General features: G+C 44.9%; 1 protein-coding gene across 1 annotated transcript in view; it reads right to left on the bottom strand.

The window, feature by feature from the left end:
• The window catches only part of TESK2 (testis associated actin remodelling kinase 2), a 76242-nt gene extending 67997 nt beyond the window's left edge, over positions 1-8245 (bottom strand). The window contains exons 1-2 of the mRNA XM_036387752.2: positions 8133-8245; positions 234-534 (exon numbers count right to left, since the gene is read on the bottom strand). Coding sequence (XP_036243645.1) covers positions 234-452 — 219 coding nt within the window. The 5' untranslated portion in view covers positions 453-534; positions 8133-8245. The remainder of the gene's footprint in view (positions 1-233; positions 535-8132) is intronic.
• Between the last annotated feature and the right edge of the window lie 6968 nt (positions 8246-15213).

Genomic DNA, 15213 nt, shown 5'->3' on the forward strand with positions numbered 1-15213 from the left:
AAAAGCTCTGCAATTCCTCAAATAAATTATAAGTGACAAAAAACCAGATGTAAGAGTGATTGAAGAAATATTTGGAGCCTGAAAGTTCTTCATCACTCACCCATTTTGAGTGAAGCAAATACAAGGACTATCATTTGACTTCAGTGGAAAGTACTTTGCCTGACAGTCTTGTACATTCTCATCATCAAACATGAAGCAACCAACAGTGAGAGGAAAAAAAACTAAACACACACCTTGAACACCTCAGAGAAGAAACCAGAGCCAATTTTCTCACATGTGAAATCATCAAGACGAGTAAGTCTGGAAAAGGCACTTATCAGGGCTCTGTATGAAGAGGTACAAACTCTTCCTAGCTGGGATGCAGTCCCTTCTCCAGTGCTGCTATCAAAGTCTTCAGCGCGCTCCAAGCGTGGTGGAAATCCTGCTATTGAATTCCGCTTACTTCGGTCCATTTTGAAAACAAGATTTTATTTCACTATGGGAGGACTTCTCACATCTTAGGTAATGTGCTGTCTTCTCTACTCTTGTTGGATTCTACAATACAAAAAAAAAAAAAAAAAATCGAGATTACTGTTATTGTGGAGGTATCCAATAAGTTTGATAGGACTTCAACAAAGCTTACACCCATTTAAGAGAGTAAGAACAGAATGAAGATATCCAAGCAGGGGCATAAAAAACAAATAAATAAACCATCACACAATATCAAGAGTAAAGACAGCAAGCTAATGAACTTTCCCTTTAGATTCATGGAAATACCCTATGCTCTGGCTATTCTGAGACAAATAGGCTTGGAACTCAAAACTTAACTGGTAACAAACAACTTTCATTCCCTTTCCCCAACCCTTTCTTTTTTTAACTTAAATTCTGGTTGCTACAGCAAGCAAAGGAGCCGAAGAAACCCATAAAATCTAACATTTTATTCTACTTCAGTTGTAGCTGGTGACCAATCTACTGCTACAGCAAGAAACTATTTCACTTTCAGGAGTGAACAAGGGATCTCCAAGTATAAAAAATTTTTAAATATTTTCAATCGGCATAAGGAAAGTTATTCACTTGAAGCATCAAAAACTTGTTTTTAAAGCTTCCATTTATGAGCTATGAGTTCCAAGATCAATTCCTTACCTGGTAGGAACACAAAGTTATACCCACTGAACACCTAGCCCCCAAATTAATAAAAAAACCAACAATCCTGCTTCAAAGTATTCTTATAACAATCTGCCAGACAAATTTTCCTCACAAAGATATTTTTTAAAGCTATATTAATTTCAGTTCAACTGAAAACACAGGAAACAAGCTACATTTGCCAAGTAGGAGAAAAGGGGGGGAAAAGGAGGGGGACTAATAATTTTTTCTCTTTTTAAGAGGATGATGAAGTAATCAGGATGACTCTGCAGCCCATCAATTTCAGCTTGGACTGGCAAACTTGACAGGTATTTTAATACTGGGATTTTAAAATTTTAATTATAAAATACAGGTATTTTAATTTTTTTTCTTTAAATCTTAGACTTAGGATGTTATTCATCTACTCCAAACTTCACTGTTCATTTACAGCAATTTGGTGACACCTACAAAGCCTGAACAAAGTGAGCAGTCACAAAGAGGATACTTTTTTTTCCTCCCAAGGGTGAATGAAAAACCAGAGGAAGAGAAGGAAACAATAAAATAATTTTTAAAAGGTGGGCAAAATAACCACAGAGCAGGCAATTACACTTCTATTTGCAAAGATGTACAGAACCTGAACAACAGAGTGCATTTGAAAAGCATCTCAGAAACAGAGGCGCAGCAGCTGTCCTCTGAAAACAGAGCAGTGCTGCTATACCCATGTTTTGCATGCAGTGTATCTTTTAGAGATGGGCTGTGCCAACACATCAGGCAAACACACAGTCCTCCCCTGCTTACAGAAATAAGCTCTGCTGAACTGTCTGGAATTAATTTGAGGTTGTCCGCTCCAAAAAAGAAGAGTGTTTATTTCAAACATCTTAACACCTCTCTAAATGGATGTCAGTGGGTATAAGGCACTCTTACCAAGGCACAAATATGAACATTTAATCTCTATCAAATCCCACACCATGGATTCCCTACAGAATTTTGTATGCAGACTCCCACATGCCTAACCTTACTGCCCTTTTCAGATTACAGTGGCCAACTGGCACACAGCAGATCAGGATCCAGTTTGTGATCTCGTATTCTTGACTCAGGAGCCTTGAGAGACTGGAAAAGGCACAGAAGCACCACAGGAAGATAAAGCCTGAGAAAAATAGCCCAGAGAATCTCCTCAGCTACAGACAAGATGCCTGGGAGCTTCCAAGGCCCACTTAAATAATTCCTTTTGATCTGAAAAGGACAAGCTATATTTTGGTTACTTTTCACAGAGATAAAGAAAGAACTGTCTTATGGAAGGAGAACAGACAGAGGAAACCATGGTATTAACAATTAATTTTTTGGATCAGAAGATGCTATCTTTGAAGACTGACCAGAAAACCTACTGTAATTCAAGGAACAATTTTTTACAACTTATTTCCATCAGAGTAGCACCCACATGCACCAGACACTTTCCATGGAAGGAGGCAAGTATTTGCCCCCAGAAATGCACAACCTGACAACCCAGTACCACAGGGTACCACAGGATCACCACTCCACACAAAGTGCAGAACCCCAGAATAAATCCAGCGAGAAAACACATCTACACTGCAACCCAACTAAAGATTAGAAGTTCTCAGGCAAAGTAAGATCTAAAAAATGAAAAAAACATAGGAAAGACTGCTGTTGTTTTAACTAGAGGAAGACAGACCAAGTTAGATAAGTATTAAACAAGAGGAAAAGCCTAAATCTCTTAAGTATCCAGATACCATTAACAGAAGATGGCCTCAACACAGTTTTTACATTCATTTAATAAAGGAAAAAAATCTCCCTCACACATATACACATCCTTTTGATTGAAATCACATGGTGAACTTTGCAAAACTCTGTACAAATTCCACAATGAGAGAAGCAATTCACTGTACTTCACACAAAAGAAAACCCCAAAAGGTTTTGCCATCTGGATTCCCAAGTAACCCATTCCTTCATTTTTGCCTGCTAGAGTTTACCTTTCCAGACAGCTACACAAAATCCTTGGAAAATATTAGGATACAGCTCCATTATCTTGCCCAGGATTGCGTACACAGAATTAGAGGAAAATTTCAAGTGGGCACAATTCCAAGTGGGCCTCCTGTCATTTTGGCCAATTACACTAATGATCACATTGTCAATGAAATCAACCAAGGTTTAATTGACTGTCAAGTCAGTCTGAGGTACTTTAATTTACTACCTTGTATGGTTAATTAAAGGGCACTGAACAGAATCCAAGACTATCCTGTAAATCCTGTAACCATCTAAAAGGTTGTTGGGTGGTTTTTTTCATATTAAGGTTCAGCTTAAAATCTCTTAAGCTGTGCTCAACAGACAGTTAAAAGACACTACACACTAGAAAACACATTTCCTAATAAATGTTCTCCTTCCAGAACAATTTTTCTGACACCCTTATTCAGGAAAAATGCCAAGAACAAAGTAATTCTGAAATTCACCTCTCAAAATGCATATCTGCCCTATTCAGCCATTTCTCACATTTCTAAAAAGCACAATTTCAAAACATTTCATGCCCTACTACATTTTAATTTCTTTGCTTATCAAAACACACCTTGAAGGAAAAAAAATCCATATTAATATTATATTAAAATCAGTTTCTTTGCTGAATGAATGCATTGATTGTTTAATCATAGAAATTACTATAAATACAATTATTATCAGCATTAATTGGGTTAATTAGAGATTTACCTTTCAAAACCAGTGCGAGAGCCTGCAATTATTTAAAGATGGAAACCCCACAAGAGCACATCAAGTTACACCCTAAACATCAGTGTCAAACTAACAGGTGGCATAATTAGCCAGTAATTAACATTTTATACTTCATAGATATAAAAATGGGTAAGGCTCCTCAACTTCAGCAGTATCCCTTTTATACCTCAGAGTATAAAACAAGATCCTCCCAAAAAACATTTCAACTCATTACTAAGAGGTTTTCTGTCCCCAGTATCTTTATAAATATGTGCATATTTGCACTCAAATATCAAACTCACAATTTCCTAAAAGATGGCCCTAATAACAACAACCATTTTTAGACACAGAGACCGTCGCTAGGCATTCAGCCTGGAAAGCAATAAATCTGGCAGAAGCATGTTATTAATTTGAAAAGGTTTTCTGAAGAACAAGATGCCAAAGCTTTGATAAAAAGTCATTTGCCAAGAGTTAACTATTTAAACTTGTAGTCTGATGAAGCTTCAACAGCCAGCACTACAAAAACATAAAGGAATTAAAGGAATGATGCTGGCAAGTGTCACTCCACAAAATAATAACTCAACGGGGAAGCAGACTTCACTGTAGTACTGTGCAAATTTCAGAAGGGCTTCAAAGAAACATAAAGAATGAACTTTTCCAAAGACTGAATTGACTGAGATCCTTAGCCTGGAGGAAAAAAAAAAATAAAAACAAGGAAAAAATGCTTAAAAATGAAAACCAAGAATTTAAACTGAACAGGTAAAAAGAACCAGGCACTCAATAATTTTGTTCTCAGCTGCTGTCACCTGCTCCCCTAACAGAGGAAAGTTCCTTGGTTTGTCCATAACTTAGCTTCTTGTCCTTGAGAGGAAGACAATACCAAATATTTACAGATGAGGTAGCTACAAATACCAGAGCTTGGGTTATGTTTGGCCCAGATCATCCTGAACCTGAAGTCTTTTTGACTACTTTATGGAACAAGTCTTTAGCTTCAATTTATAGTCTTAGTTACAACAGTGCATTTGAACATGAAAATCCCAATACTTTCTGTTTTCACTTACACGACATTCTGCTTTCATTTCATCTCCCCTGTACAGGATTATTCCCAGCTCTAGCCGGTACTGTCAAAGCATAAGCTTCCTGCAAACTAGAACTGACATTCCTCAGAAGAGACCTGCATTAGCCCTACTGCACCACTCCAGAAACTGGAAGTCTGCTGAACTGCATCATGGTTTTATAATGCAAACAAACCTCCACGAGAGGCTAAGCTGAAACAAACAGTTCATTTATTTTGTGACTGTAGCCAAGTTTGAAATGAGTAAGAGAGAGACCAGCTATTACTGCAGAGCTCAGGATTCAGGGCCAAGGTTGTAGGTTTAAAAATATTTTCAGCAGGCATGGGCATAATTTCTAGCACATATTTAGAAGGCAAATATAACTGAAGGAGAATATTAAAAACTCAAACAAACAGAAAACTACTTGATCCTTATGCCCACAGAATAATTACCAGCATTTTCTAGGGTCCAATTACAATACAAAACTGAAGCTCTACTAAGGAGCTCGCAACAATCCATTCCTGTCCTAGCCTGGTTTCAGTCACAGGTTTCACTGCACACACAGTGCAGACAGGCTCCAGCCTGGGTACAGAGCATCACTGGAGTTAAATAAGCACTCAAGTAGATCGTGTACAAGACACAGCTGCTGCTTCAAATGGATAATTTTAATACATTATGTTTGCTTAACAAAACAGAGCCCAGCAGAGACACTGAGAAGCTGCTCATGCCTTCCAGGTGTCAGCAGGCTGACATTTGCTGAGCTCTTAATAAAAAGAAAGGGAATCAAAGCCTTCTAATACCAACAGGTATTGTAACATCTCAATCTAGGAATTACCCCCCCAGCCTTTCTGCTGGGTTTGCAATGAGGTGACAGCTCTCTTAGCACTGAGGGCTTCACATGAGACTGGAAACAACTTTTGTTGTTTCAATGCAGCCAGTGAGACAATCCAGAACAGCAAAGGCAAGAGAACACTAATGCCTGAAAGAGGGATGAAGACAAAGTGAACAGGCTGAATTTCATACCTGACTGACATCTCTTGGACACAATCTGATATTTATGCACCCCACACAAGGCAGCCAATATTTGTATTTTCCAGGTTAAAGTATCATCTCTACAAATACTGAAGACATTCTGTAGGCTACCCTTACTAAGCACAAGGCTGTGTTACTGGCTGCACCTCACCGTGAAACACCGAGTACCCTGTTTACTGCAGCAGCAGCTGCACAAACGGAATAGTAACATGGCCTTCACTAATTCATGACTTTCTGAAGTGAGAACAGGGCTTCTCAAACCCATTGTTCTTAAGGTGCTGCAGACACTGATGTCTGCTGGTATTTACAAACCAGTGTGAAGCTCCTGTACAATGGAAAACACATAACTCATACTATGAGAGCCATGGACCTGGAGTGTACAAGGTCAGCCATCAAAAGCAAAGTTATTTCAAGCAGCTCCACTGCTGGCTGCAAAAGCTGTTACATTTCTCCAGTGCAACCAAGAGGACAATCACACCAGAAAGTGGTTTAGCCACACAGCAATGTGTTCAACTTAACAAAAAGTGACAGGATCATATGAAAAGAAGCTTACAATCTAAGTCAGAAAGAAGACTTGGCAACAGACAACAGATGGAGCCAGTGTGATACAGTTGCTGATTATTAGATGGACTTACTGAAGAACACACAGCTCCAAATGAATATGTCAGGGAACTAATAAGCAGAAAAAGAGCTCTAAGAAAAAATTATGAGGACTGACCTTTTTTTGATCTTACCTATCAGAGCTCTTATTTTTGTGCCAGTTTGCAAGATGCCACACTGCAAGGACACAGCAAAGAGCTCTGCCATTGTGCAAATTCGTGGCTGTCTGCTACAGGAAAAATACAGAAAGGGAACCTATGATGCAAGTGAACCACAAGCTTCATTCTTTTCTGCAGCAGACACCAAAGCAACAGACCCCTCCTTCAACCTTGCACTTCTTTCATGAGTCTGTGAAACCATTTGCATAAAGGATTACAATGGTAAAAGCAAATATCTGGAATCAGAGGGTATAACTAAGTTACAGGAGGCCTGTGCCACCAGAGCAGCTCTCGTGAACTAACTCAGTCCTTCCACAGTCAAAAAATATGAAGACCTGAAGCAAAGCTTGCTCTGTAGGCCCTAATTTGTGCTTGGTCCCAGCTGCCAGCTGTTCATCCTAATGAAAAGCCACAAAACAAATCAAAGCAAAAAACACAGGAGAGCACACACTTGCCACCAGGTACAGGGAACACACTTCACCCTCAGTTTAAGCTACTTTCTGCATGAAAGTTTTACACAAACCAAAACGGACAATGGAATTACTCAGCCATGTCTACAGCTGAACACTGCAAGAATCAGAAAATGACATTTTTATTGGCATGCAACAATAATTTCCAAGGATGATGACTAAATGGAAAGGTTTATGACTAGTCCACAGGGCACGTCAGAGTTTCTCATAAAATTCTTATCTTAGGTTGCAAATTCCACTGCCTAATTAAGTCCATGGAACTATAAGTCTGTTAATTTTGCAGACAATAAAATATGCTAGAACTCTGATCTCTATTAAAAAAATAAAACAACAAAAAAAAACCCAATCGAAGCACAAAGGCTTCTCATAAACTAATCTAAATGTTAGCTGTTGCTTTTTTTAGAGGGGCAAACAGAAACCTTTAAAAAAAATTCAAGTCAGTACTCTTCCAATTCAATTCATTACTCTTGAAATTGTAGCTTTCAACTGTTACAGCACCACTTACAGGAACACACAAGTGGAAAGTCCCCCGTACTTGAAGCAAAAACCCTCCAGACCCACCAAGGAATACAACATTAAGAGTGACCATCTGCATTTATAGAGCACGTCTCACCTGAAGGCCATAAAGCAAACATACACGCACATACACTTGGACACTCGAGGCTGTCATTAACGCGTGATTCACGTATTCTTACAGGGTTGCACTTAAACAGTAAAACCCGAGCCAAGCCCTCGCACCCCTTGGCAAAGCCAGCATTTCCAGGGCAATCCCGGCCGGGCAAAGATCCGCGCCGGGCGCTGCCAGACCCTTGCCCCCGGAGCAGAGCGCGGCTTTCCCGCCGCCCCTCACCTGCTCCGCGCACCTGCTCCCCGGAACGCCCCGCTCACCTCAGGGCAGTGAGACCCCTGTGCCGGCAGGGAGCCCCTTCCCGGGAGCGGCCCCGCTCCCCGCCGCCGACCCGCCCGGACCTGCCCCGCACCGCCCCCGCGCCGGCCGTTACCTGAGCGGCGGCGCCTGCAGGGCCCGCGGGCGGCGCGGACTTTCATGGCCGCATCCCGCAGCCGCGGCCCCTCAGCACCCCGGCGCGGGTCCGCCCCGCCGCTGCGGCCGGCGCGGGGGCCCCATGTGAGGCGGGAGCCCGGCTGCGGGACCCGGGGCCGCGACCGCCGGCTCCGCCTCCTCCTCCTCCTCCTCCTCGCGAGCGCCACCGCCCACAGCGCCGGGGCGGGAACCGGCCGGGAACCGCCCCTCCGCACCAGCCAATCGGCGCCAGGCAAAGTGGGATGGACAGTGCCTGTCGACCAATGGAAAAAGGAAGCCGGGCGGAGGGATTCGCAGGTAGTCCGCGTGAATGCCCCTTTCCAATTGGTCGTAGGCGCTTGAGCGACACGCTGTTCAACCAATCATAGGAGAGAAAACAACTCCCGAGGGACGCGCGGGAGGCAGCGGGAGGAAGAAGAGGGGGCGTTGCTATGGGCGCCTCGCTCTCATTGGTCAGCTCTTGAGGGCGGGTTATAAATAAGAGAATTAGCCAGTAGGAGAGCAGAGCGGGCAGTGATGGGCGGGCGGGACAGCCAATCAGCAGCTGTTTTTAGGGGCGGCGGCTGAAGCTGTCAGTGGAGTGGGCAGTCGGGCGTCCCGAGTCTGGCCCTGGTTCTCGTCCCGGTCCCCGGTCGCCGTCCCATACCCATCCTTGAGCCCTTCGCAGGCGGCCCGCGGTGGCCGCGGCTGGGCTCCATGATGGCAGCCCTGCTATTATTGCCCCTTACTGCTCGTCCCCTGCTGGGTTTCCCCATCCTTTCCTCTGGTCTCCTCCTCTCTCCAGGACGTGCAGGTTCAGCCTTTACTCCTCCGGTTCTTCCCATCTGCCTTCCCCCGCTCCTGGTGTCGGTCACACGGTTCGGCACCCCCGGTCCCCGCCTGGAACCTGCATAATCCAGCTCAGATATTCTGGGTGTTCGGCTGCCAGGAAGAAATAAACTTGGGATTTTTCACATACAAACTGCTATTTTTCAAATTAGCACTTATCCGCATGTAGGCAGCCTGTAACAGGTATGGAAAAAGACAACTTTCCTCCTGCTGCGACGCTCTGCCAGATTCCAAGTATCCATTCCAAAGCACGGCAGGACTAAAACATCTCATTAAACATTTGTGAGGGGGATTTGGTTTTGGTTTACATTGGTGAGAGGGTGATTTTTTCCCTGACCTCATCTTTGGCAGAGGCTGAGCTATTTTTACTGAAACTCTTCAACAAACAAAGTTCATTTACTATACAGTTATGATAGAATAACCAAATCCCAAACAGTTAAAAACCAGAGGAGTTGTAACTAGAAAGGGTCTTAGGCAAGAATGTGTCACTCAGCTTTGCTGTACCATATTATTAATAAGTTTTCTCATTATAGTTCATAATTCATTTTACATCTAGTCTTTTCAGCATGATCTAAACTGTGCTTGAGGGAATTTGATGTTGGACACATTAGCACCAGCTCTAAATACTGAGACTTTTCCACACAGTTGGATTAAAATCTCTCTATTCTGCAATGTCTTGATTAAATTTAGCCTCAGAATTTCAATCAAGAGTCTACAGTGAAACTTTCTCCATATGTTTAACTACAAAAGCTATTATTATCTTTGCACAGGTAACAGATTGAAAGTACTTTGTGTGTGGGCAAAAAATGTCTTGTTTTCTTAATTTCCTCCAGGATTTCCTTCACAGGAAATTTTCCCACGCTCACAAATGTTAAATATCAACCACCTGCAAACACCTATTCTAATGACAGCTCAAACACAGGGTGCAGCAAAGCTTTGGTAATTAAGCCATTACAAAATATTATTATTACTATTATATCCATCATATTTTAGAGAGTAACAAAGCAGATGGAACTACCCAGATCCATCAGTCTCTTTTCTCTATTTTCAAGCAGAATTGAGTCTCAGAATAGAGGGTTTTAGCAAGATTTTTTCTTTGGAATTTTTTAAAGTTAAATTTCAATGCTTTATATGTTGCTAGGATTTATCTCAGCAAGATTTTGTAAAGTCAGCTCTGGGGTCCTTCATGTCAGGGTCCAGTGATCCCTGCGACTTTGTACCCCGTTAAAAAAAAAAAAAAAAAACAAAAAAAAACCAAAACAAAAAACAACAGTATCTCTCTCCCCGATATCCTCATCCCTGCTGTTCGGGGAGCTATTAGTTGGCTTTCAGATGACATCTGCTGGTAGGTTTTGATTACCGCTCCTTTTAGGAACTGATCCCAGAACTACGCAAATGAACTATCGTTCCCCTGTTTCCCATCAAACAATTTACCTCCTTTTTGTTTCTCAAGCAAGATACGTGTAATTCCTGCTTTTGGGCTGCGGATGTCTTACTGCTAATAGCCAGGAATAAGCACTTATCCTGCAGTCTGGTGCAAAGTAACATCATTAAAACACACCAGAGAGATCCAGTGAAGCTGAACCTCAGTTGGAAACGCTCACATTGTTTCAAATAACATTGCGAGAGGTCCTGTGACTCGTGACGCTACTGAGCCCTGGTTTGAGAGGGAAATAAACCATCTTAGGAGCCCTCCTATGGCTTCATCTCGACGCCAAGTCCTGTTTTTAAAGCAGAAAACACCGGGCATCGCAGCAGGACTTTGTCTCGCTCAGTCCCCGTCCCCCTCGCAGCTGGCAGGAGCAGCGGGGCAAATCTGCAGCCTGGAAACCTGCAGAGGACGAGAGACTTCTGGAGCATCCCTCTGTTTCCCGGAGAGAGGAAAATGAACACCGCATTAGAAAACTCATCAAAAAGACTCATCAAAGGCAGAGCCTCGCAGATGTCTCAGCGCTCTCGGTCCTGGGGATCTCCTCCCCTCCCAGAAGGGCCCCCAGCCTGTAAATGCCTGTGCTCAGGGGATTCATTCCCCTCTCCTCCGGATGCCCCCAGGCTGCTCCATGCCGCTCCAAACAGCAGCTCTGCGCCTTTGCGGTTCGCACCTCTCTCCTCCACAAGGATCACTTTGGCTTTTTAAATGTGACTGGTTTGGAAAAGGAGCAGCGCAGGGTTCATTCACGGCTGGACGTAAAAACAGACAGGAGAAGGTGGCTGAGAGCAGGCAGAAGGGGGAATTCCCTTCCTCCGGGATCTGCAAATGCCCCGGAGGAGAGAAGTTTGGGAGATTTCTCCTTCCCAAGAAGAAAGCTGATGCAATGAATCCATGTAAATTTGCCCCCACTGCAGCAGAGCAGGTGTCTTCCCCAGCAGAGGTTCTGTGGGCTCTAAAATTAAACAAGTGTCATACGACAGGGACTGTCCCTCTTCCCTCCCAAGGGACCAAGACAGTGGTTTGACGTCACAGTATTGTGATGAGATTGGGCACTTTAGTGATTTAACAGATTAAATACTTTTTGTAATGAAACCTTTCAAGAAAAACCATCTTTGGGTAGGACTGGTCAAATTCTGCTCTGATTTACTCCCGTGGAGATCTGAAGTCCTGTCACAGGAGCTGGAAGAGAGGGTCCCCATGGGAATTCCAGGAATTTTCTCTTGATTAATGTCAACATAGGTCCTTTTCTAGCTCCTGTCCTAGGTGGACATTTAACAGAACAGCCATGAAAAAATGATGCCTTTAGGTTTTCAGTCACTCACCAAACCCCTAGATTTTGAAAACCATCTTAATGGGTTCCCTGGGAGGAGCATTCTCCCACATGTGCCTCCCTCAGCCAGCCTTGCAGGTGGCCTTTGCAGAACAGGGACAAGTTTGCTTGTGGGTGAGAGGGCATTTCCAGCTACTCTGAGCAGGGGAAGGCACAGCTGGGGCTGTGCTCTGACCCCCTGCCCCTTGCCTTGTCATGCCCGTGCTCCTGGCAGCAAGGAGGGCTCCGTGGGGGCAGCCTGCACTCTGTCCTCTGCACAAGGATGAACCTGCCTGCTGCCCAGCGGGGTTAATGATTCTGTCTCACCACTGGAGGAGGTGCAGAGGAGGTGGCCAGTGTGCCCTTGTGCTCAAAGCCTGCTCCATGTCAGCCCAAACCCTACCACCACAGGTCTCTGAACGAGACAACCAGGTCTCTGCATGGCAACCATGGGAATGTCAGAGCGTCTTCCATGCTCCTCTTCCAGGAGGCTGGCACAGCACCAGACACCCTGCCTGGGGAGCTGGAAAGGGATTGTTCTTGGGCAGATGGATATGCCCAAGCTGACAGCTCCTGTACTGGCACTGGTGCTGCAGCCCTGTGCTCCCCTGCCTGCTCATCATGGCCATCTGCTGCCTTGGCTGCAAGGCAGAGCCTGCCTGCCCTGGCACGCTGCTGTGGCATGGCTGTCACCAAGCTCCTGGTGCTGCCCTGGTTGTGGAGTGGCACTGAGCTCACCAGCTGGCTCCTAGCTGCTCTGAGGTGCTCCCAGCCATGAGGCTGTGCAAACACTGGGACAAGGAGCCAGGACTGACCCTGTGTCACTGTGCCTTGCTTCAGCCCTGGGCACAGCCCATCACACCATGCCCCAGCCCTTGGCATCTGAGGAGCAAAGGGTGAGACCTCAATACTCAGGGCAGGCCTGGGACATGGCTTCTCTCAGCAGCATCTGAACTTTTGAGATGTCTGAGTACCAATTTTGTAGGGGAAAACCTTGAACATCTGATGAAGCTGTATTAGCTTTGTATTCACCCACCAAAGTGCAGAAATACAGATTTGCACTATCTTGGACCATGGTGGATGCTGAAAGAGGCCACACAGTCCTGTGAAGATCAAGGCCAACAGCCCAATGGCCATCAGTCCCACCTCTCCTGCCTCATGTTGAGGCACAAAACTGTTTCTTATTGCCTGGTGTGCTGTCCTCACTCCCCAGCTAAGGCAGGTTATCTCTGGGATGAAAGCACAGCTTTTTGTGTCCCCAGGCTGCACAGCAGCCTCTCCTCCTCTGGTTATGCTCCTCACACTTGCACTCACTCCTTATCTCTGCAGATACAACAGTGAAGAGATTTTTCCCTTTCGTGGCACTGAAATTGGAGACCTCTGCCACCACAGGGCACTTCAGCTTGTCCCCCCCACCAGCCACCCCAGACTTGGGCACCTTTAAGTACCACAAGTACCCAGATGCTATTGGATCCCTGCTCAGCTCTCTGAGAGATCCCACTCCCTGATCAGCCTGCCCCCAGATACATTTAGGTTTCCCAGACCCTTCATTTTCCCTGGCTCCCTGAGCCAGTGAAGTCACAGTGTTAATTGTTCCTTGCCCAGAATGATTCCCTAACTCTTATGCTTTGCTCTCTTATCCACGTTTTTTGGGTTTTTTTTGGTTTTTTTTTTTTTTGTTGTTTGTTTTGTTTGTTTTTGGTTGGTTTTTTTTTTCAGTTCTGTTCTTCCTTTCTTCCTTTGCTGGGTTACCAAGCTGTGGAGAGCTCTTAGAACAGAAGATGAGTCAGGACAGATATGCAGAGGGAAGAAGATGATATTCCAGCCTTGAAGTCAGGTTCACTGCCTGCGTCATTGTTATTAAAAATAGATGAATGGCAGTGCTCCTCACATTGGAGGAGAGACACAGGAGATGTAATATCCTGGGCTGCTGAGCAAATGCTCCCTCTGTCTGCCTGCAAGTCCCAGAGTGGCATCTTCTGCTCTTTGATAAATTCTGTCTTCTTGGCTCTGACTTGTGGGATTTAATTTGCCTTTCATAAAAAAAATGGTTTAATGTTTCAGCTTTGGGAGGGGGAATGACTCACTCAATGATTAGCTCTTCTGCTCCAGTCAGTTGACTTCCAGCTTCCTTGAGAATTGAAAATCCCTACAAGTGCCAAGTTGTCTTCCTTTGAGAGCAGGCCCTCTCCTCATTCTGCACTGAAAAGCTTCTGGAGGATGAAAGCAGCTGTTTAGGGATGATACCTGGGCCTGTCTACCCCAGACCATCCTAATCATGCCCCATCCCCTCAAGGAGACAGGGGCAGGCTGGGACCTGCTGAGATCTGCAAGGCCAGGCTGAGATGTGCACCACTCATGCTCCCAGTGCCCCTGCAAAGGACAGAGGGGAGAGAGGCCAAAGCACAAGACATGGAATGATTTACATGAGCCCAGAGCCCAGGTGAACCACCCACGTGCCCAGAGCCATCCCTCTGCTCAGGACTCCACTGCTGCAATCACTCCCCCCTGGGCTGGTGATCACTCTCCAGATTTCGTGGGGCTGCAGGTGATGGTGGCAGCGAGGCCAAAGCTCTGCTCACTCAGGGGACACTCAGCCTATGTCATACCCTGGGTTTGGGGGGCACAGCCCAAGGACTGAGTTTACTTGTCCTTCCCAGGGCCAGCACCTCCATCCCTCCTGCCTGTGCCCTTACTTCCCCTCAGCTCTTTTGCTGCCACTATTTTCTATTCACTTATTTTTCTATGATCTGCTTCTTCCTATTAAATTACTATAACCAACATTATCATCTTTGATCTGCTCCATGACTTGTCTGGCAGCCAGGCAAAAAAGGATGGGAGCTGAACAGAGCCACTGCAAGAGGGAGGTGTGACAGTGGCAGAAGTTGATGCTGTGGGTTTTGAGCACAAAACTTTCTTTCAAAATTATTCTAAGTCCTCAACTCTCAGTGCTACCCAGACCTGTCTGATCTAGATGCTGCTAGGGCTTGCAAGGGTGTTTACAGGTCTTACTCAAGAACAAGCCAAGAGCCTACACAGACATGGAGGACTGCTGCCTGCTGTCTAATAGGAATGGTTTTGCTTATTCCATGAGAAAGTGTCTGTCTACCAGTGGGATGTTAAAGTTCCCCTTCTTTTTGCTCCTTTCTCCAGGGTGGGACATCGGCAGTATCATCTCAAAGACATTATCATACAGATGCTGTCCCTTTTCTTGCTCCCAATTGCTCCTTCCTTGCTATGGGGAGCCAAAGGTACCTCATTAGTGTGTTAATAATAATCCTGACGAGTATGGAGATCAGCTAAATAACAGCAGTGACCTGCAGGGGGTCTCATCTGCCCAGATTTATGGTGCTGCTCACCAGCCCCTCTGAGGACTGCCAGCGCCCCTTCCTCCTTGTCCCCCAGCTGTTGAAAATACCCCGTGCAGTGTCTGTGTGCTTAATTAAAGCACAGGGACCGGTAACCTTGACG

Source organism: Molothrus ater, chromosome 9, assembly GCF_012460135.2.
Source record: "Molothrus ater isolate BHLD 08-10-18 breed brown headed cowbird chromosome 9, BPBGC_Mater_1.1, whole genome shotgun sequence".
Classification (NCBI taxonomy): Eukaryota; Metazoa; Chordata; class Aves; order Passeriformes; family Icteridae; genus Molothrus; species Molothrus ater.